The sequence below is a fragment of the Pleurodeles waltl genome, chromosome 11 (assembly GCF_031143425.1).
Source record: "Pleurodeles waltl isolate 20211129_DDA chromosome 11, aPleWal1.hap1.20221129, whole genome shotgun sequence".
NCBI classification, from domain to species: domain Eukaryota; kingdom Metazoa; phylum Chordata; class Amphibia; order Caudata; family Salamandridae; genus Pleurodeles; species Pleurodeles waltl.
In genome coordinates this window covers 175,329,036-175,352,775 of record NC_090450.1, presented here as the reverse complement: position 1 = coordinate 175,352,775, position 23,740 = coordinate 175,329,036, and the positions used below count along the sequence as shown (strand labels likewise).

The 23,740-nt window shown below is 42.7% G+C and overlaps 1 protein-coding gene across 1 annotated transcript in view; it reads right to left on the bottom strand.

Annotated features, from left to right (window-relative positions):
• LOC138265558 (glutathione hydrolase-like YwrD proenzyme) overlaps positions 1–23,740 on the bottom strand; it is a 389,347-nt gene that overhangs the window by 159,363 nt on the left and 206,244 nt on the right. The window contains exon 6 of the mRNA XM_069213375.1: positions 20,665–20,817. Within this exon, the coding sequence (XP_069069476.1) occupies positions 20,665–20,817 (153 nt within the window). The remainder of the gene's footprint in view (positions 1–20,664; positions 20,818–23,740) is intronic.

Genomic DNA, 23,740 nt, shown 5'->3' with positions numbered 1-23,740 from the left:
TAACGGCCGCCGGGCTGGAGATATCAATCTCCAGCCCGGTGGCCTTCACTGTACCGCCTGCCAGATTTTGACCCCGCCTACCACCATGGTTTTTGTGGCTCCCTTACCGCCTCGAAAACCATGGCAGTAGGCACTATCAGTGACAGGGAATCCCTTCCCTGTCACTGATAGAGGTCTTAACCACCCCACCCCCTCCCCAGATTCCCCCAGCCCACCTTCCTCTCCAAACCCCCCTACATTCACACCCCCTTCACACACACACATACACACACCAATTTCCACATTCATCCATGCATGCATACATCCATTCACACACACAACTGCACACACTTTCATACATACATGCAGACATGCATTCACAGAACACAACATATATGCCCCCTCACACCTCCATACATGCACACACATTCAACATGGAACACACACCCGCACGCACAAACTTTCACACACACACCCCCACACACACAACACCCCCCACCCCTGTCAGAGCACCCACTTACCTGTGTTTAGGGGTCCTCCGGCAGAAGACGGGACAGGGTGCTGCTGCCACCAGCAGCGTTCACCAGCAGAACATCACAAAGCTATATTACTGGTCATAACACGGCTGACGGCAGTCTACTTGCGTGGTGCTGCTGGTGGCAGCAGCACCAACTTACCGCCATCCGCCGGCATGGCCACAGCCAGATTTCCGCCATCCTTCTGACAGAAATCCGGCTGTGGTCATAATACAGCGGATGGCTGGTAGCTGCGGCAACAGTCTTTTGGAGGCAGTCGCTGCGGCGGTAGGCAATGTTTACCACCAATGACATAATGAGGGCCTATACGTCTGTGGTGTTGAATGTGCCAGAGAATCTGATGTTTGTGCCTCTGCACTTTGGGGCTTCGCAAAGACATTTTGTGCCGTACCGGCGTACATGAAGGTTGACCATTGGTGTAGGTGAAATTTTTGAATTGTCCCTCATGTCACATTGATCACCTATACATGACAGTTTATGAATTATGTGAACCGCAGCACTTATAGTTTGCTTTTAAAGTGATGCACTGAGAAGTCATGTTAATGTGCATTCACTCCACACTAGACATCTAAACCGTGGTGGTATCAAGACCAAACTAAATGTTTGAAGGAGTAAACCATTATTATGTTATTATTTAGAGTCTTGACTAATGGTATGTATAGAAACTATAATACATCTCTAATGATTTAAATATGTGTGCAAAAATAGTGAAATGCTGTTCCACCTTATACTGACTGCAATGCATTGGTTGAGTTATTTTGTTTTAATTATATTGTAACATGAACACTAATAAAGAATTAATAATGCAGAGTTCATAGTTTGGATATTAAAATGTGTTTTATTAGATGTATTAATGTGCTTTATTAATTGACTTGGTTAGCCTAAGCTAGGCCTGCTAGGCCTGAATTTCGTGACTGCAGAAAATGTTGTTCATTCAGTGAATGTGAATGTGTATCTTTCTTTCAGACTGCTTTCTCATGAGAAGACTAGCTTTGATAATGGACCCATATTGTTTTATACATAATTAGTTTGTAAATTTGACCTTTAATGTGGAACACACAGGACTGTAAACTAGCAATATAAATGTGTTTCAACTTTGTGTGAAGCTACATGGATGGATGCTGTTCCCATGACAGACTTGGGAAAATATTGAACTGCTGCAGCTTGGAGTCGTATGATAGATCGCTTTTGGATGATACCCTGTCAACATAAAACAAACTGTTACCCTGGCGAATCAGATTGCTGTATGAACTTTAAAATATCGATGATCAGTTGGGCTTTGTTCAGATCTCCAGTTCCTCGATGAGAAGCTGAGATCCATTCCTGTATGCTGAGGCACTTGGAGAGGTACCTTCCTCTCTGTCCCTGTCCCTCTGAAATGCCTTGCTGAGACTCAGAGATTTACTCCTTAGCCAAAGAAGAAGACTCTTGACAGAGCTTCTGACCTGCTGATGCTTTCCCTTTTTCATTTATTGTTTTGCCCACTATAGTTAGTGCTCTAATGTCAGAGATTACCCTTTTCCAATTTTTTTTTGTCCTTTTATTTTTTTTGTCCTTTGCCTGCATGCATTCCGCCCCACACATTTTCCCTTGATTGGCTAACCTGTAGGGTTTCCCTGTGCCCAGACAACTTGAACCTTGATGATATGAACTGACTAGATGCTTGATAAATCTGAGCAATGCTTACTTCCTGTTTATCAGATACTTTTACTATTGTTCTGTGTTTTCTTTATTGAATGCCTAGTTTTCTTAATGTTATTTCGTCCTAACCTGTTTCGTCCCCTTGGTCGACCCTTGGTGATACTGTACCTCTATAATTTTGTTCTGAGAATTGTCTACATGACTCTGAGTTTGAGCTTTTAATAAAACTCCTTAATTTTATTCCTGACTGGAGTTTCCCTTCTATGCCCAAATGGGTCATACTGTGTAAAGTAATTGCTTTGTATTGACATTTTGTTGCATTGTTCTACCACACTCTTGGCAGGGTCCAAAGATCCATTGACCTTGGATGAGCATAGACTCCTGTGAAGAATAAAAATGCTCCAGCATCGTTGTAGACCACACTTGTCTGTGACTGAGACTGGCATATAATGCTACACCTGCGGAGTTGATTGTTGCCCTTGATCATATCCTGTTAGGAACCTTGTTAAAATATGAGTGGAAACTACAATACACATTTATATGCCTTACTAACTCCTTTATTGCAGTATTCATCAAGCACTTACTTTGTGTTTTTATTCAGGTGATATCACTTCCAGTGATATCATCAAGGTGCAATGTAGGTAGCATCATATCCTGTGATGTAATTGGTATTGAAGGTCATATGGAGCCATTTGTCTGTGATTTCTTTGGCAGATCAAGGGACATCTCTCCTAGCCGTGGGAACATGATGAATAGAAATCCGTTTGCAGGGGTAGAGAGGAGAGGGAAGTAATGTGTTCTCTGTCGGGCCCAAACACATAGGCAGGAGAGGGGTTGAAGGCCTGAATGTTAAGGCAAAGATGGTAGGGCTGAGATAGATCTGTGGTTTAATATAGCTGCTACAGAGAGTTTTAGATCACCTTCAAGGTATAGGTTTCTATCCTATTAGAAGCAGTGCACATTGTGGAAATGCAATTTATGAACGTTTGTTAACAATTTTACTGTTTCCTAAAATTATAAGTGGACGGGCTATGAGTCTGAGAGACAGAGTTAGTGCCTGTTTGCTCATTAGGACGATGTATGCATGCATTCCATTGTTGTGAGTTGTGTGCAGAGAAGGCACTTCCTGGTTTCATAAGAGTGGCCTCTGGTGAAAACTGAAAATGGCGAGCGTCAATACCCACATTTAAAAGCACAGAGTGATCAAATCAAGGGAGCCTGGCTAACTTCAGAAGTGAAGGCTGCCCCACCCTAGAACGATTTGGGAACAAAAGCACCACATGGTGCAGAAAAAATTAGAGAACATGAAGAAGGCACAATGCTTAGGTTAAATATAATTTCCCTGCAACATGGAGACTGTCTGTTTTGCACGCCAGTTGCTTTCAAGCACATGAATTGTGAGGCCTTGCTATTGGGCAGTCTGGTCTTTAAGGTACAGTCTTAAAAAGCTCTCATAGAGAGCTAATGACCTTGATTTCAAGTCTCAGCGTTAAAACCTGATCCTTGGAGCACCTGAACCCCAAAAAGGTCACAGTGCACATCTATGAGGAGCCAGCTGCTCTAACTGCATTTGTCATGTCTATCCTATGAGGAGCCAGCTGCCCTAACTGCATTTGTCATGTCTATCCTATGGCTTAGAGGATATGGACCTGTGCAGTTCCTCCTTCAGCTACAGCCTCCGAATGACAGCCTTTCGGATGGGAATGTGCTCCAATGTCCACATGGGTGGGCTGCTACTACTTTCCCATTAACAGGCACAGCAGAGAATAAACTTTCAGTAGCTTTCATGATTTTGTGCCCCCTTTGGCAATATATTTTGCTATTATTTTCAGTGGAGAAGCTGGAATTTTGTCGTATTTCTTACAAAAATATACTTCTTTAAAGTTGGAACTGCTATGAAGCAGACCATCAGAAATATATAAATATTATGCATGCTACTAGCTGTGGGGTACCAGCTGAACCCCATACCAACTCCTGTCTACACCATACTGTGACAGTGGAACCTCCAAGCATTTCCTAATGATATGATGAATCTGTCAGAAAACTGGCAGTCCTACTGCAATTGGAAGCTATAAAATCTGTGATCTTGGCTACTCACATTTCAAAACTAAATTTGCCAGCTCTATCTATTTCGAGCTCTCTGCCATGACCACTCAAAGGCTGTAAGTCATTAAGGCAGCACACATCATTTTTAAAATGCCAAGATCACCCCATAAGACACCTGTCATCAAACAGCTTCATTGGCTGCCTATAAAACAGAGAGCTAAGTTTAAGCCCTGCTGCTATAAATTTAAAGCCCTCAACTATCTGGTTCCACCCTTCCTGAATGTGAAAATCAGGACAGATGTGCCAGGCTGAGCCGAGGTCTGTTGGACTGAGCTATCTAGCCGTCCTCAAATACAGGAGAGAACGAATGGGTAGAAGCTTCTCACTGCTGGATCCCAAGCTATGGAACTCGCTTCCCCTGCACCTACGAATAAAAACGTTCTCAGATTTAGGAAGAACTTAAAAACTGGGCTTTCTAGACAAGCATTTAATGTATCGACAGCATCCCAGAGCTCCTGCAACCTAGTGGCCTTCACTCCTTGTAACTGTGTAGTGCCATGAAACCTATGGTGACCCGTGCTTTACTAAGTGAATTTGACATTTAACATAACACAGATAGAGAAGGAGCAAAAATGAAGCTAAGCTCAGAATGGAGCAATAAGAGTAATGTCCACTCTTGTCTGAAGCCTGTGCAATATGCTGATTAGGAGTAGAATGTGCGAGAATGCAACCAGAAGGTATTTCTGTTACTAGCTGTACACATCATGTGCTCTATCCGAGGCCTTGGGATGGATCCTTTAAATAAACCGCTTGATTTAGAGTGCTGACCCCTACAGCAAAGTGGTCCAACCAGGGGTTCCCCCCTCTAAATCAATAAATGGAAGCCCGGTGGATGGAGAGTGTGGGCATAATCCCAAGTATTGCCACTAAACTGGATCCAGCTTTTTTTTCAAAATACTGTCTGCAAAACACCTCAGATCCAACACCAGACACAAACCTATCCTGCTCCACACCATCACATGCCAACTAAGAAAACACCCCAGACCCAACACCAGACACAAACCTATCCTGCTCCACACCATCACATGCCAACTAAGAAAACACCCCAGACCCAACACCAGACACAAACCTATCCTGCTCCACACCATCACATGCCAACTAAGAAAACACCCCAGACCCAACACCAGACACAAACCTATCCTGCTCCACACCATCACATGCCAACTAAGAAAACACCCCAGACCCAACACCAGACACAAACCTATCCTGCTCCACACCATCACATGCCAACTAAGAAAACACCCCAGACCCAACACCAGAAACAAACCTATCCTGCTCCACACCATCACATGCCAACTAAGAAAACACCTCAGGCCAGAGCGCTCCCACCACTCCCCATCTTGTTACTGAGACTTGACATAGCAGTGAAATTCAACCCTTACTTAAAAGTGGACAATGTGAGTTCCCACTTAGTTCTGAGCATGCTTTGGACACCTGAAGCCGTCTATCTGAAATCACCTGTCATGTAGTTGGACTAATGTAAATTTGGTGTGGTGACAAATCAGTCGCCATTTTCAGTGTTCTCCTGCTATCGGGATTCAAAATCATTCACAGTAATATTCTAAGGAAAGTAGCAAGATAGCTCTGTTCTGCTAAATTCACCTGCCCTCTCACAAAAACCTTTGGTGTGCTTTTGTTTCAAAAATCAAAACAATCTGGGAGTCTGTCTTCAGTAACTAGCAACATTCATCTTACCCTCCCACTCTGATCGGCTGCACCAATGGGGGTCTGCAGAAATTTTTTCATGGGGGCATAATTTTAACATCATCAGCCGTATTAGTGCAGGCAGCGTAACACTACGGCAGCCGTAGTGTTGCGCTGCACTGTGAGCTTGCACACCAGGCTGTACCTAAATTCAGGGGGGGGCGAGCACCCTCCTCCTAACGGACACCCATGGGTGCACCATGTTCTACCCTTTCACTTAGCTGACCCTGATAGAGCAAAATCATGCAGTACTGTACCTCTTGTACTTAACGAAGCTTAAGCCGATGGAACTTTGCTATTAACTTTGTATAGTAAGGCTGAAGCCTAGCTGCACGGAGAGAGATAACAGACTGATTAAATGTAGGAGAAATGGTTATGAAAGAATGGACAGAGCAGCAGTTTAATTAAACATGTTGATATGCTTAAGTAGAAATGCTGCCTTAGTAGGATGTCTTGTCCTTATATGAGGCTTGGAAGACAGATAAGGTGGCAACAAACAGATATATGCAGAAAAGTGTATAGTCCAGCAGAATGAGACTATGGGCTAAATTCTACTGTGAGAAGGTCTGACTAACTCCTGTAGTATGCTTACCTTACTCTGAAATACCCAAGACACATCTTGTTTTGCTCTAGTTCGAGAAGTGTGGCTATTATTTTGTAGAGAAGGAATGTGTGCCGAAAAACAAAATGATAAAAGCAGAAGAAGGAGAAAAAAGAAAAATTAACATATGGGTTGTGAAATTAGCTGTGGTCTAATGGATAGAGCTGCTGATTTTGGAACTGGGTAACCCGGTTTGAGTCCAGGCCTTGACTCTACGTTGTGTTACTCTAGGTAAATCACTCAGAAGCATGAGATATCCGGTCTGCTGTACTACGCTTTCCACAGGAAATAATGAAATTGTAATATTACGGATGGGTATCCATCACATTTGTGACAGAGTAACCCTAGCCACCAAGCTATAAATGAGGCTCTTAATCTCTCCATGCCTATAAAGGATGACTCCAGCATTGTGTAAAAGAAAGCTGGTGCTCATGTAAAGCACTCTAATGCACCACGTTTATTACATTTATAATAATGCAAAAAAATATATATATATTAATGCCATTTATGACAAAGTTTGAGGTGCAGCAATTAAGCCTAGACAGAACACTGGCAGGTGCGAGATTAAAAAAAAAATGCAGCGCAATGCAAAAATAATCCAGTTCACAAAGAGTTTGCTGTGACTTACTGTTGTAGCTCTTCTAAGATACTATTGCAAGCCAGGAGTAAGGTAGAAGTACCCTTTTCTTACTTTTAAAATTCAGTAAAAAGTAGTACTACAAGAGTAAATCACACCTACACACTGCAAAATGGAGCCCAAAATCAAACATCTATTGTAATTTAATGTCGCTCCTTGCTCGCTTAGCACTATAATTTTCATCACTTGGGCAACTACACCCACAATTATCATTTATAATGTGCTCAAACTTTCACTGCATAGTCCAAAATGAAGAGCCATTCTCTGTCCCAGTCTAGTAAACGTTCACTGCATCCCTGATTTTACAATCGTATGTCTATCCTTGCAGAGATCTGAATGGTGACTCAAAAGAAATAAAGATGAGGAAAACCTGCGTGCACCAGCTTTGTCGTGGAATCGATGAATACTGTTTCTACTATAATTAGTCCTCTGTAAATGGCATAATTATTTCTAGTACTAACCATATAAAACTCCTATTTTTCACGTGCATGGGGTGCCAATACTCACGCCAAACTTCACGTGAGAGCCTTTGTTATTTTACCTGAAGTATGAGAGTATTCCCAGCAAAAGAATCTCGCACAATGGAGGAGGCAAGACCTTATGCCCTCCTGTGATGAAATTAAGCAGCAACGGAGGACCAAATTATGTAGCAAATTTGCCCAAATTACACAAAAAGAAAAGGCAAATTATGCGGCGAAATGTAACACTTTCTGTGGCAGTATTATTTTGCGTTTTTTGTCATTTTAAAACAAATAAATACTGTCTGGGCAAAATTCTCACATTACTAGTAACGGTTTAAACAACGGATATTGCAATAAGCAAACTGAAGTGTCTGTTTATCCCCTGTGCCACAGCATTTGCGGTGCTTTTTTAGTAACGTTTGACCAATTTGGGCTAGAAAAGTTTTTTTAGTTGAAATGTGTAAATTTTGCAGCAGATGCCGAGTTATGTGGTAAGTGTAGTAAATCCATAAGAATTCGCCTAATTCTAAGGGTTCTGGCAATCACTGTAGACACAACTTCGACAGTCAAAGCCTAAATGGTTAAACAAGTTTAACTCAGTTTCTCATTTCTTGAATTATGCTTTTCTTTAATCCATTTCCCTTCAGTAATGTACTCAATATATAGTTTAAAAAGGTGAAGTAGTCAAATAGAAGCAGTAGATTAGAATGCACTTAAACCAGGACGATCATTGATAATCATGTTCTTTCTGCTCACTTCAAGATTGGAGGTTGATGCACCTAAATTGTAAAGGTACCGGAAGGGGCATCATGCACCCGTCCACCTTTGATGACATCTCATGGTTGGCTCCTTGTCTCACAATTAGCCCCTCATCACACACCTAATGGCTACTGATGGGTCAGGGGAAGGCCAGGAGTGGACATTGTCACTATACCATGTTTCTCCACCCAAATACCAATCACTTATCTCACCAACATTTTGGCTGTTTCTGGAAAAAGCATTGGACAAATCAAGAATCAACAGATGATGTTTGCGCTGGCCCTGATAGGTAACATTTATCTTTTCTGTGGTTCATATAGAAGATGTTTGAAGATCTGTAACGGGGAGAAACTACCCTCAGGGCAAACAGGGTGATCAGGAATGGTCAAAAATTGTATATGGAATGGTTATCATTGTTAGCTTATGAGTTTAGATCCCTTTTAGAAGATATGAAGCATGGGTATAACAGCAAGTTGACCCTAACCTAAATAGGTTTTTTTCATTGCTTGTTCAATGCACTTGAGATGGTCTTTAGCAAAGTATAATTGGAGGGGGGCTAGGGGAGGACTGGTTTAGCTCGTAGTGACACAGGCTGGTGCTGGAGGTTGGTAGACATCGAACAACAAAAGTTAAGGTGTCTGACTGACAAAGCCATTACTCTGTGTAAGTCCTACATACACGTGTGAACGGTTCTATTTGTGTGTGTGAGGCAGTCACAAAAGGTGCCCTTGCATTCATACGTCATAATTGGGCTCATGGAATGCTCATAAATCTTTTTGAGTCACTCAAAATATTATCTTGAGTTGGTGTAATACGGTGTCGGAGTAAATCCCACTAAGGAGTGGGGAGCTGGGGTACCAGGGTGGGGTTTTCTTTGGGAACTTTGAGAATATAAAAAAAAATCGCAAGTGTGGGCATTTTCAAGCTCCTCTCTGATCCCACCCAACCTTCAAATTGTTTGAGATTTTACTCCTGCCAAGGGCAGGAATAAATGTATTTCTAGAGTTGGTAGGGAAAAGGACGACTTTCAATAATGATGTAGATGTGGGGAAGGTGATCCACTTAGGGAAACGCACTGTTCCCTTAAGCAAAAAAGAATTGAAGGATTGCACAAAGGTGATGGCTTTACACATTATAATGTGTGCAGTTATGCATGCAGAAATGCACAAATTTACAAAACGTTTCCAGAAGTACACCTACGTTGGCTAGTAAACATGTGGGTGCAGTGTTGCGACTTTTACATCTTTAAATACAGGTGTAGAAGAAATACAGAGAATAACTTGGGAGAAAACTAATTAATGAAAGAGAATAACAATGAGAATGAAGTTGGACCACAAAAACAGCACTTAGACTTTGAAAGGCAGACATATTTTTTGCAAAGGGAGAAGTAACATATATCTGTGACAATGTTGAGGTGATGCATTCATCGTGGTTGTGCTAAAAGCTAAAAGTATCATCTGCTTAACTAAAATGGCAGTTTAAATCATATCTGGTCTTTTGACTAAATAGCACATATGATAACAAAATGTAAATATTTGTACGTTTTAATTGTTGAATGCCGGCTTTCTCTGTACATGAAAATGCGACCTCTGTTTCAACCTCTTTATGACACAATCAACATGAAACACCCCTGTCCTATTATGGGCTAAGATCTTCTATGAACATGTTTCCAACATGGATGTCCACCGTGTACTTAAAAGTGGATCATATAAAAGGGAATTTGTATCCATCAATAGAGGCAGACAGCAACCACATGTCAGAGTGGCTATCTGAAATTCAACTTCATGTCTTCTCCTTCGTAACCACCTCCAGTGCCTAAAGGATTATCCTTCTGAATCTACCCCTGCCTCTCCTTCAAGTGGGCCCATGAGCCTTGATCACAACGTAAAGTATGTTCTCCCAGATCCACATTGCCCAACAAGATCTCATCATCTCCCAAGCCCACACGATTATTGCACTGATCCACGGAATCCCGATATCACACTCCCCCACTCAAAGCCACTTTCTATGCTAAGGCATATAAATCACTGTTGTATGCAATTATGATCACATAATGTTGACAATCTTCACTAGCTCACAGTCCTCAACATGCATCAAGTTTAAATCCCCTGGTATCATCTATGAAGCTGTTTTGCAGACATAAAGCTGATAACCTAGCTGCAAAGATTTCGTTCACTTGACTTGTCCACACTACCTTCCGTACGAACTAACTGCTCCCGGAAGTACACAACACTAGAAAGGAGAAAACAAGATCTAAGCCCCTTTCCTCTTTTGGCTCCTCCCTATGGAACCACTGACAACCCAAACCCCTCCTTGTGAGAATGAACTCTTAACCATCTCAAAAGAACTAAAGACCGTGTTCTTCTTCCTCTTCCTCATCCGACCTGCATTGATAATTCTGTAAATATTACCAAGGCCCCTGTAAACGGTGTGGTCCTGCACCTAGTGCCTTGATCCCTTTAAACAGCTCTGCTCCTCATGGGATTAGGTCTACGCCACAAAATATCCCAAAAAATAAAAATATACCATAAAAATGTATTAGGAATAATTCAAAGCAAGATTATGGTAAATATATTGGACTCAGACTTGCGAGTGCTTGATCTTCTGAACAATCACTAGAAGCTGTAAATTAATTTATCTCCCTTCTTAATGATCAGAACGTGCCATCATTTGCACACCGAGCCGGTCAGTAGCACTTTGGAAGAAAGACTATAGAAACGATTCACAACAATACGTACATCTATAAAACACCGGCATCCATCTATTATTTTCACAGATTTACTCACATTTAATAATCAGTATATACAACATTACCCACCTCCCTCTCTGCTACATGTACCTGAGTTGATTTCACTCATAGAAAGATGATTGAATATATTTTTTATTTTCCTTTTTTCTCTCCATGGTAAAATGGTGTTCACTGGGAAGAGACCCCTTCCACACCAACTCTTGTAATATTGGAGTCCACACTTCCCATTCCCACCCGGGACACAGACACACTCGAACTTTTTACAGCAGTAAATGTGTAAACAATATCAAGGGTGGAGAACAACCAGTAAACTCTGGGTAATCAAAACTTCCAGGTTTCTGGGTACTCGTAAAAAGTAACAAAAACAGTCCTGTAATACTGGCATTCCTACTGCCCCAGGTCTACCCTGCCAGTGGCCTAACAGTTGCCGAGGTTGTGCCTAAAAATGTGTGTGTGCACGTGTATGTGTGCGTAGGTGCTTGCGCTCGCGCGTGTTTACATAGATAGATATATTTCGGTGGGATATATAAGTCATGGACTTCGGTGGTGATTAGCAGTGAGAAGTCCTATACATGAACAAATTTATCCTGATCCGGTTTCCATAAGGAAATTTCCACCAGCATGTCACTTTTTGTGCACATATGTTAGATTTAGGTCAACACGCTTTGGGATTTCAGCCCTATTAAACAGCAGTATTTTATGTTACAAATGGGCTGCGCTTCCATTCTTGCATGACATGCTGACTAATAATGCCACGAGTTTATAGATTAGATACTTAGATACTGTGAATAATGTATTTCAGGCAGAGCAACAACAAAAGTGACTCAACCTGCATTGGTTAATTATCATGTGCATTTTACACATTATTCAAGTGTATCCTGTTAGATGAGTGGACTTAATTGGAATAAGCAATGAAGAAAACAGCGATACCCTTGTAATACTTAAAGCTTACTCAATCTAGAAATTGCTGTAAGAGAATATTTTTACATTTGAAAGAATATCAGGACAGAAAAAGACGTGAGCGGGCATAACAGAACCTCAATAGAAATAATTGCTAAAATGCTTTGTCAAAAAAGTTTTTTTCCCTCACGCTATTTGGCGCTCTGACTACACCTGCTGCACGAGACGCTCGTCAGTACCAGGAAAAGGCAGCCCCCCCCCTCCCCACCCCGCCACTTGGCTCTGCTTTCTGCAGCCAACCCTCCCCGGCTGCTTTTCTTGGCCTTCTGCTTCATCTAAGAGTTGTGGACTCCCGGCTCCCCAGGCCCCCGCCATCTTGGCTGAGACTAGTTTGCTCTTACCTTATTGTACTTCTCTTTTTTGTATCTGGCATGTTCTGTGTATTATCCCACCTGGTGTTTTTTTTTTTTTACTCTAACTTTAATTACCCCTGCATAGGGTGTGCTGTCTCTGTTTTTATCTTACACTATGCAGCTGCTCTTTTTCCTTATAACTTATGATACATTGGGCATAGCGCGGCTGGTGCGTGGGCAATCTGAGCCGGGCATACTTCTGACAACAAGATAATGTCCCTGAGCGGGCATCTTTGTGTGAAAATTATTGCAGCAATGGGTAAGAGGAAAGCCGCCATTAACAGTGCTAAGGATAAGTCGCCAGGCAAAACATGTACAAGTTTAATGAACTATATTACGGGGGCTATAGGACTTTAGAAAAACAAATCATGAATGCAGAAGAAATCTTGTCGACCCACTCAGGGGATACAGTAGCTGCTTCGCTGCAGTCATGTAATTCTGAATAACCCAATCCCTTAATGAACAAAATGATAATGTCTGTACAAAAGGGTGGTAATGGATGTGTTCCGAATGTGTCCGAATATATGTGTGTGTGACTCCGACCTGCAACCACCATTAAAATGCCCCAAGAACCTGACTACTAGCCCATAAACCAGGTATGGAGTTGAACGGCATGATCCGATGCATTCCACCAATTCAAACGTATTCGCTAAATAAGCCCCTGCTAAAACAAAAACAAGGGGAGCTGCTGCTAAACATCTCCTATATCATCATCTCGTGATTTAAAAACTTTAATATCGAAGGTGCATTCACTGGATTCCTTTGTAAGCACCACGTTAAACTCCCTGTCCACCAGATTAAACCAAGTGGAAAGTCTAGCCTCTACCTGTTTGGAGATACTAAAGGCCAGGCACCCCTTGACTGCTACACAGAATCTTGCTGCAGTATCCAAGACACACACTTGGGCTGACAGAGTAGGTTCAGTGACTCATTGGGACACTGTTACCAAATTACTAGCTTTGGGGCCTTACAACGACCTCCCTTTTAACAGTGGTTTAAAACATACGACGGACTAGAACAGCCTCCCCAAATGTCAGATAGAGACAAAAACGTTGGCATATCTAGTCCACTGTACTCTGTCACTCTCCGGTTAGGACCTTGAGGCCGGTCAATCTGCCTGTTATCCCTGAGTTTTTAGACCTCCCCCAGGTGCAACACCCTATGTGGTCCTTTTGGCCAACCTCCCAATCTTATCAACCGCAGAACATAAAACAAGGGATTCACTGAGGAACAAGTTGATACACTGGGTGGGCACTCTGAGTGGGCACTAAAACAGAGCTAAGACAGGTCCTCTTTGCAGATATTGAGATGATCAGAAGAACAAAATGGATTGGACGTGGTCATAAAACCTTTCCAGGGGACTGTGCGATTCTACCCTTTAAAACCCTGCAGTTAGTAGAAACCATTCTGAGCAGAGCTAGCACCCTCACTTTGTCCCGTCATCACATTACATTGCTAACTCTTGCCTATTTCTACCAACCACCAAGAATGCTGAAGCCACCAAGACCAAACGGTAATTGAAATACTGGCTGTCTGCAGGGCCTGACCAATGCTATCCCTACTATAAATAGATTTGATAGACTGGTAGCACTAGACAGCATAGATTGACTCCTTACATGACCCGCCTCGGCTTCTGGGCTCTTGGGTGACTGTCCTGTTGACTCTGTTTCCATTAATGGAGATATTCTTCCATCCGTGGAGGATCAACACACTATAGCGGTCATTTTGATCTTAAATGTGACATTCTCACCGCCAACAGTCTGGGGATGAAGACTGTCTCATTATGAGTGTGGCGGGTTGGCCTCTGCCAACCAGCCACATCTCCACTCGTACCGCCCAGACAGTCCACAGAAAACCACCTGCAGTATTAGGAGCCGGCCTTCCGGCATGGTTTCCGCAGTGGTAGCACCGCCACAAAAACCATGGCAGATCGGCTACCGTTGATAGGAAATTCCTTCACTGTCACCGGTAGACAGCTCCCCCACTCCTCCCAGCAAGCACTAGACTCCCCCTCCCCTCCAGCCACAGTGCGCCCACTGACATAGTGCCCCCTACCCCACCATCACCCCTTCAGCCACATCACTTCCTCCCCCTACCCCCGCATACATGTACGCAGACACCCACACACACCACGCATACACCCATTCACCTACACTTATATAAACGCATCCATGCACACATTCACAACATCCATACACACATTCACAACATCTACCATACACACTTTCACAGCACCTTCCATACACGCATTCATGCACGCATACACACACCCATCCAAACACGCATACTCACATGCAGACAACACGCATTCACCACAGCATTCACACTGCATACACACTGACTTGCACACACACTCACTTCAACATTCAGACACACATACACACATTCATGCACACACGCAGACACCACACACTCATACACGCAGACAACACCCCCACCTTCTTACCCCCTTCCCCTGACGGACGATCACCTTACCTGTTCCAGGGAGAAGGTCGTCCGTCAGGGAACGGGATGGGGCGCTTCCAGCACCCCGCCAGCAGGACACCACCAGGCCAAATAATGGCCCATAATATGGCGGGAGGTGTCCTACTGGAATGACGGGCCGGTTGCGGAACCGCCAGGGTGCCTCTGCCCGCCAGCACGACTACTGCTGGATTTCCGCCCAAAGTGTGGTGGAAATCTGGCAGTACCTGTGATATGGCAGACGGGACACTGCCAGCACTGGCGGTCTCTTGGCGCCCGTGGCTTTGGCGGTTTTGTAAAAAGATCGCCAAGGTCAAAATGAGGGCCTATATCTTCCGCAGCAGCCACTTTGTCCAACCATATTTCACCTTTACCTGTGCTCTCTGATATTGCCCCCAATGGAACATTTGTACATGGGCCCACTGAGGTTCTATATTGGAATGTGGCAGGTTTAAGGAAAAAAAATGTGGCAATTGAATGGGTTGAGTTTATAACTGACTTTCATATCCTGTGTTTCCAGGAGACTTGGTTTGGTGGAACCTATACGCCTTAATGGGTACCGAACATTCCAGCTGAGCCGTCAAGCTCTGGGAGACCATACAGGGGTTTACGCACCTATGTTTAGAATTATATGCCGTCTCTCGACATGAGCATGGCAGTGTCGAAAGAGCAATTCCAAATTATTGCAATCAAATTATCACCTTTTTTCCTCCTAGCAGTAGCACATGTTTATAATAATGTCTCAAAGTTTGAAAGATGTGGTGTTCTCCTTCAATTAGATATTGATCTTGAGACCATTTCTAATGGAACCAAAAGGGATTTGATTATATTTTGGTGCAGGGACTTTAATGTGTTCAAGTTTCTCGGATGAGATATGGGGTTTAACAAGCACTGAGAATAATGATCTAACACATTTCATGCATACCTCTCTTGGGGAAAATGTAAATATCTTATTGTTTAAACATGATCTGGGTTTTTGCAATGAATTATGTATCCCGACAGTTCAGTTCCATTCTACTTTTAATGGGAGAGGTGCTAATTCTGTTATAGATTATGTGTTAATCTCTTCTAGGCAACTTGAAAAGGCAAATATTTTTGTTATGTAAAGTAACGCAGCCAGTGACCATTTTTACAGAGTGAAACTCTTGCTCTTATTGATGATGTTAAACCGACTGCGAACCGCAATTCCCATTTAGTGGATAATATTGACATTGCTAGCACAAATGATTACTCTTTGCGTTGGTCACATATTGAGCCCACTATTTTTTTGGAACAACTTGTCATCACACATAGAGAGGCATTTGGGATGTGCCTAGATGACACAACAGGCTATGTTAAAGTCATAGAGGCCTTCAAGCAAATTACAAAAAGGGTTAAGGGTGGTTCAACAGTCAGAATGAAACACCCAACATGTAGGAAACCAAGGTTGTTTGACTCAATATGTTCAAAGGCCCATAGGAGACTAAAGGCTGCCCAGATGCAGGCTAGAAATTCAGGCACTTAGGAAAAGAGGTCTGAGGAACAAAGCTTGGGAGTACCCAAACTAAGCAAGCCTTAGTAATGACAACATCGCATTTTGGTGTGCGATTAACGCCTCCTTTTTTAGATCAGCTGAAGGCCCCCGGCTGGAGATCGCCATTAATGAAGATAAATAGATTGCGCATTTCTCTGACATTTATAAGAAACATGTGGAAGAACAGAGTAATCCTGGTCTCCCTGCATCCTACTCTGCAATATCATCTTTCATCCCTATTAACTTTACAATCACCGGGAAGGAGGTTACCAATGCATTAAAAGCAAATAAAAGGGGGAAGCACCAGGTCCTGATGGTATATGTTTGGAACTTCATGAAGCCAATATTCCACTATGGCCCCTGCTACTGACACTTCTTTTACATGCCTGCGGTAGTGTAGGGTTTCTACCAACCTGGTCAGAGTCAATAATAGTACCAATATATAAGAAGGAGGACCACTTATCCCTGCCAGCTATTGTCTGATATCACTACTGAACTCATTGGTCAAAGTAGCAGGGTGTGTTGTTCTGAACAGTCTTGAGCAATGGACATAACAAAGAAATGCTATCAGACCTCCAATATGCTTTCATGCTTGTCTGGGGATTATTGAGCGGGGACTCAACCTGTCGTTTTCTATTGGGAAGTACACCCAGGTCAAACAAGGTAGCTTGCTTTAGCCTTCGTCAACTTAACGTCAGCCTTTGACTGTGTGAATCATGACAAATTGTGAGCTGTAAAGATCGATTTTGGAATAGATCGACCGAGTTTAATTGCTTAGGCAACTGTATTCCGGGAGCAGGGCCAGGGTGTGATACTGGGTTAAGGGTGAGTGTACTCATTTGTTCAGCATAGAGAGAGGAGTCAGGTACAGCTGTATATTAGCACCTTTCCTATTTACCTTGTATATTTATAGCCTGGGGAGTTTATTGACAGAGCACTGCAGTGATCTTCTCCAAGTTAGTCATCGCCTGATTCATTCTTCTCTATGTGTTGACAATGCCATGCTCATGCCCCTACCCCTGCGGGACTGCAATGCCTTTTAATGAGCTTTGTTAGTGCTGACACAGATATGTTAATTAAAATTATTAATGAGTGTTTATGCATTTTGAATAATAATAATATGTAGAAAAATGAATGTAAAGAAACAATGTGCATGTTTGAAAATGTGCCCACGAAGAGTGGCTGCCAACTCACATGAGTTATACTAAAATGATTAAAAATGCATGAAATATTGAACATGTGTAATAATAATATAGTAATATGCCATATTGAGCTATATAACTTATGTTTTGCATTATATTGTAGAGTTAACATAGCCAAAGTTGTGGCCTAGTTTTGGCAGGCCTCATGCAGAAGCTGAATAATCGTGTAATGTAGAAAAGCTGATGCGTTGAACGGACCATGAACCATTTATGTTAATAAAATCTGCTTAGCTAGAATATTCTGCAATGAACCGACAGACAGGAGATGGGGGAATCAAATTTGAATCAAACCCGGTGAAAAGCAGACAAGATGTACTTTCCCAGGACTCGAACAATAGAGACACTGACTGGAGAAGAATATGCAACATTTTCGATACTTAATGAGTCGGATGATGAGGACATCGTACAGTGAACCAATCGATAACCTGAGAGCGACGAAAAATTAGAACTCATACATTTGTAAAATAAAAGACATTGGTTAGCGTCACATATGGTGACTAATTGACCAATTAGGTTTTGGGGGATAGTCTGGGCAACTTTCATATAATGCTGTGATGGAGGGAAAAACCTTCAGAACTTATTCCGACATTGAAGCAATATTGAGGGAGAAGCGATTTTGAGATTCTGTCATTGGGCTCATGCTCTTGAGAGCCTGATGCATTGCTGATCGATTGATGACCTGAAGACGAAGAATGACTTTGTTGCTAATCCATACCATGGATAGGTAGCTATGACAATGTGACTGATTGACTTTTTGTGCCTTTTTTTTCACGGTACCAAATGCGCTGTTTTATAGTTTTTCTCCTAGCTAGATGTTTTAAAAAATTCATGTTCTAAACTGTTTTCGCATGAAGTCCCACATGCCAATGCTAATCTGGGTTAGGTAGGGTTCCTATTCTGAGATGTTGACGTATACAGTGACAAATGATTGATGGACTGATTTGCTGAACCCTGCTATTCATGTTAACACATTCTTCTTTATTGGCTTATGTTGAGGCATTAGAACGTATGTTTTCTCAAGTACTGATTAGGTTATGTTATTGGTGGTCACTAATGAATTAATCTTGAGTGAATTGAATAAAGTTTGAATTAACCTTATGACTTAGAATTGTAACAAATAGGAACAAATAGGGAAATAAAATTGATAAGACGTATAATTCAGTTGTGGTTATTCATGAGATGTTGATGCTATTCACTGAGGATTAATGTTTTGCTTATTTATTGTGTATTGATTATTGATGGTCACCGGTTCCACCATAGCTAGGATACTCCATGCGATCCAAATGGTTCATCGACCTATACGTGTCCCCTTGTAAGTTTACTTACTAAGGACCAGGCACGCTAACATTAGCTATATGCAAAGTTTAGGACTCTCTGTCAACAAAAACAAAACTTTTATCTGTGAAATGCTGGAATATGATAATTGAAGAAACCGGGATCAGCTTCGCTAAAACCTTTTCCTACCTGGGTATTCTGTTTGACCAAAGGGGCTCCTGGATATAGGCCATCTACATTAGGAAGTTCAAATTTATAACAAGCATTTACAATGCGACGGGTCTCGCGTTTGCTCATGTTAGAGCTGATCGCGTTGTAAACTCTTAACCCGCCTTTTCACCTATCGGGCAAAAGTGCATTTATGTACACAACCTGAAAAAGTGAATTCAAGTGTGTAAAGCGCTCGACTTCTGCCAAGCGAGATTGCGCTCTAAATTAGAGAAAAAAAAAGTCCACGAGCCCGATGGAAAACAGCGAGCCTCGCATGTTTTCTGTACTTGGTCGCTGCGCTCGAGGAGGGCTTGCCACCGGAAAAGGCATGACATATGCGTGCCTTCGACTAATGAAAGCAAGCAGATTTTATTAGGGAAACCCACGAACCAATAAAAAGCACTGACGTGAAGTTGACAGGGCTCCGAGCCCTATTATACAAATACAAAAGAGTCTCCCTGCGATACGCATGCGCGAGCGCATGCAACACAGGCTCGACCCTAAAAACCACTACTTTGTAATTTCTCAAAGAAACTTAGTAGGAAACCTATGAAAGATTTACTGTTTACAAGTCTAAATGTCTATCAACCACCATATATTAGGCTGTCTTGTGGGGGCACAGTGAATGTCACCCTCTGAATTGGCTGAGAATGTTTTATTAAGATACTTACTCTCGATACCTCGTAGCTGCTCCTCTTATGTCATGCAGAGCTAGGTCCTTCCTTTTTTTAACAGACATAGTTAAGGTCCAACCTATTTACCCTGGCATAAGATGTGGTCCACGGAACAAACCGCCCTTAACTGTGAGATTATCAGGGACTGTCTAATATCACCTTTGGCCCTCCAAATACCACGGTTGAAGTATGTTAAACATTTTATGGGTGACTAAGGGCATTCAGAATTTTTTGACTGGCCAGAAACCTTAATGAATATTAGCAGAAAGAACCTTAAAACGGACTGTTTGACACTATGTGAGGAACTCAAGCCAAAGAAGTTCTCCAGCGGCCTAGAATGCAGTTGTCATATTCCAAATGTAAGATTAAAGCACAATTTCTAACCAAAGTGTGCTGCTGTGCTGTTTCTTTTGCCTCCTCTTGCTCGTCGTTTGCAGTGTGTTGTATCAGTGCTTAAACCAATACCCTATCTGATTCAAGTTACATTTAAATTCCTGGAGAAGGCTCAGAGAGAAACCAACAAGACAGGAATTTCTGGGATGAAGGTTCCCATTCTAATTTGCATTCAAGTCCTACTTGTGACTCGGGTATCACTCAATGATAATATGTTGCAACCTTATCACAGTCAGGAATGACGTTTGTTCTTTTCCTGTTACAATATGAGTCTCTTGGCCTATTTCCATAATTACATATTCTATATATACTTTTTAATTTCCTGCTACAAACATCTCTGGAGTGATATCATACTACCCACAACAAGGAACTGATATTCAGAGAAAACCCAGCTCAAAAGCAATACTGTCTCCCTTCATATAATTGCTAACGAAATGTACTACTCAGCCTTATATGTTGTGGAGATGGGCTCCACTTGTTCAGTGGAGTGACATTTGAGGTCTTCCAATGTCATTACTGAACCATTGTAGTGCAGGACATCCACTATGGCTGCTGCAATTCTTCCTTCATAGAATCCTTTCTTGCCGAAACTTGACAGCTCCTGGAAAGGAAAAGAAATACATAGTGAATTCTTAAATTGTATACAGAGTCATTTGTTACACATCTACAACCTTGACCCTCTGTTCCCAAAAGCTAGTTGAACTCATTTTCGGCACCTCACCCATTATCAAATTCAATTTAACTGAGGGAGTATATTATAGGTGCCTTGACGGGAACAAAAGAAAAGTGGAGGCGATTCACTCCCCAACTGCCCTCTGGGTAGGGTAAAATATTGCATATTAGAACATTGGAATGCTGGGGGCTCCATTGAAAACAATGGAGTTCTGCGGGCTTTTACTGGCCGGTAAAAGCCTGCAGCGCCAACATTCCAATGTTCGCTTTGTTCACAGCAGTAGCTGTGAACAAAGCCTCACGGAGCCCGAGGGGATTTTAATCCCCTCGGGCTCCCACAAACATTTTTTTTTTAATAGAACATTCTGCCCTGAGTGGCAGAATGTTCTAATAGCCTTAGAACCCGCCGTAGCGGGCTCTACCGGCTATTAAAGTCCCTCTCCCTTGTTAAATGCCCTCGCCTTCGGCTCGGGCATTTAACGCGGGAGCGGGCCTTTAATAGCCGGTAGATCCCGCTACGGTGGGTTCTAAGGCTATAGTATGTTTCCTGCGTGTGAGAGATAAAGAAAGTAGTGAGAGTTTATAGTTTAGATGATTTTTCCCTATTTGTGAGAGTTTTGCCGTATCAGTTAGATATGTACCAATTTACAGGACTCCAGTGGATTTCCAATTTTAGGACACTCTTTATTGTCACCAAAAGATATCTCTGTGCGCAACATTTGCCTCACAGCCTCTGATTGCCATTCTTCATTATTGTGGAAGAGTATCCTTTTAAATATGAAAGCATTGTCACTGTTGAAGACCATATTTGATTTAATATTGAGTTCTCTCTACCACTCTGAGATCATTGGGAACCTTATCAGCATATAGGCAACAAGGACAAAAGGCAATCTTTAAATTATTTGGGATGACGTTTATTGTAATATTACTATTAACTAATTTAGCTCTCTCTGTATGTTAATAGTTACTGACTTAAATTGTTCGATTAATTTGTTCCTATCAAACTTAGCGTTTAACTTCTGCATATGATAAACTGTTTTCTTATACTGAAGCATATACGTAATTTTAATACTGTGATGTTAACTATGTGAAAAGCTGCCTTTAACCCCTTCAGTGCAGAGGATGGCTCAAAGCCGTCCTCCACACTGGTGCTCATGTGTGAAGGATAGCTCCAACCCCCCCCCACACATATGAGGTAAGATATCCTTGTGGTGCAGGCACCAGAGGGATTTCCTCAAACTGAAAATAACCTCTAGAGCTGGGGAAGTGCTTCCCCAGCTCCCAAAGCTATTTCAGCATTTTAATTGAAATGACTGTTGGTGCTCATGGTGCGCTGACGTAATTTCAATGAAAGTGAAATAAGCTGATTGTCTCATTTTACTCTCGCAGCATTGGTGCTCAGGGGGCTATTTCAGTGATTCAGGTGGGGGAAGTATCATTGAAAAGGGGAAAATCTTCCCTTTTGTATGGTACCTTTCCCTAGTGGATTACTGATTGGGGATCCAACCAACTTCTAGACACCAGGGAAGGGGGAGTGGTCCCTTGAGGGCTTGCACGCCCCCTTAACAAAAATATTACTACAGTTTTTCTGCTCCCCTGGGGGGTGGATAAAGGGTCAATACCCTATCTGTTCCCCGTGGGGCAGAAAGCCCACTAGATACCAGGTTTTTTTGTTTTTTTTAAATGTGTGGGTGGGACCATGTCACCACCCTCGGAAAAAAGCCAAAATGTCTTTCCAGGGTGGTGGATGGGGTCATTTACCCCTGGGGGATAGAAAGCCCACTACATACCAAGGATTACTATTTGTTCAATTGTACGGGTGGGGACAGCCAATCATGGGCATGTCCATGCCCCCAACCCCAACAAAATGGGGATTCAGTATTTCTCCCCCAGCGGGGGCAGAAGGGGCAATTACCCCCATCTGCCCCGCCCCTGTGGAGATAGAAAGCCCACTAGACACCAGGGATTACTTTGTTTCTTTTAAATGTAGGGCTGGAGGCTGCTCAGCATAGGCATGGCCATTCCCCCACTCCTTAATAAACGGGGAACCAGGTTTTCTGCCCCCCAGGGGGGCAGATGGGGTAAATACCCTCATCTGCTCACTCCATGGGGGGCCGTAAGCCCACTCAACACCAGTGATCTTTTTTATGTTTAATAATAGGGGTGAGGGCTGCCCAGCATGGGCATGGCCATTCCCCACCACATAAAAATGTGGAAAGTCTTTCTTTTCCACCTGGAGCAGATGGGGTAATTACCCCCGATCTGCTTTATGGGGGAATTTAGCCCACTATATGGCAGCAGTATATATTTTTAACAAAATGATGGTGTGGGGTTTTCCCAGCCTACCATCAGGCCCTGCCCTCACTTCTAAAATCGCAACAGTCTTTCTTCTCCCCTGCAGACAAAAGCATCTCATCTAAATGGCAACCAAGGGGGCATTTGATTCTTTATGATTTTGTTTCTAAAAATGAGCCAGGAGAGTTTGGCTAACTCCCACTCCCCAAAAGTTGAAACAGTCTTTCTGCCCACTCGGGGGGGGGGAGGGGGAAACAGATGGGGACATTTGCCCCCAACTGCTCCCGGCAGGGGTGGGGGGCTGGCAGTAAGCCTAGATACCAGGGAATATTTTTTTTTTTAAATTATATGGGTGGGGACAAAGTCTTTCTGCCTGCCCGAAAGGCACATGGGGCAGTTAACCCCATCTCCCCCGCTGCGGGAGGAGGCAGAAAAGCCTACTTGCAATGGTTAACAACTACACTTTTTGGAGCTTGGGCAGGCTGCCACCTAGAAAAACCTACCAGACCCAGACAGTTCTGAAAACTAGACATCTGAGGGAGTCCAGGGTAGTGTGC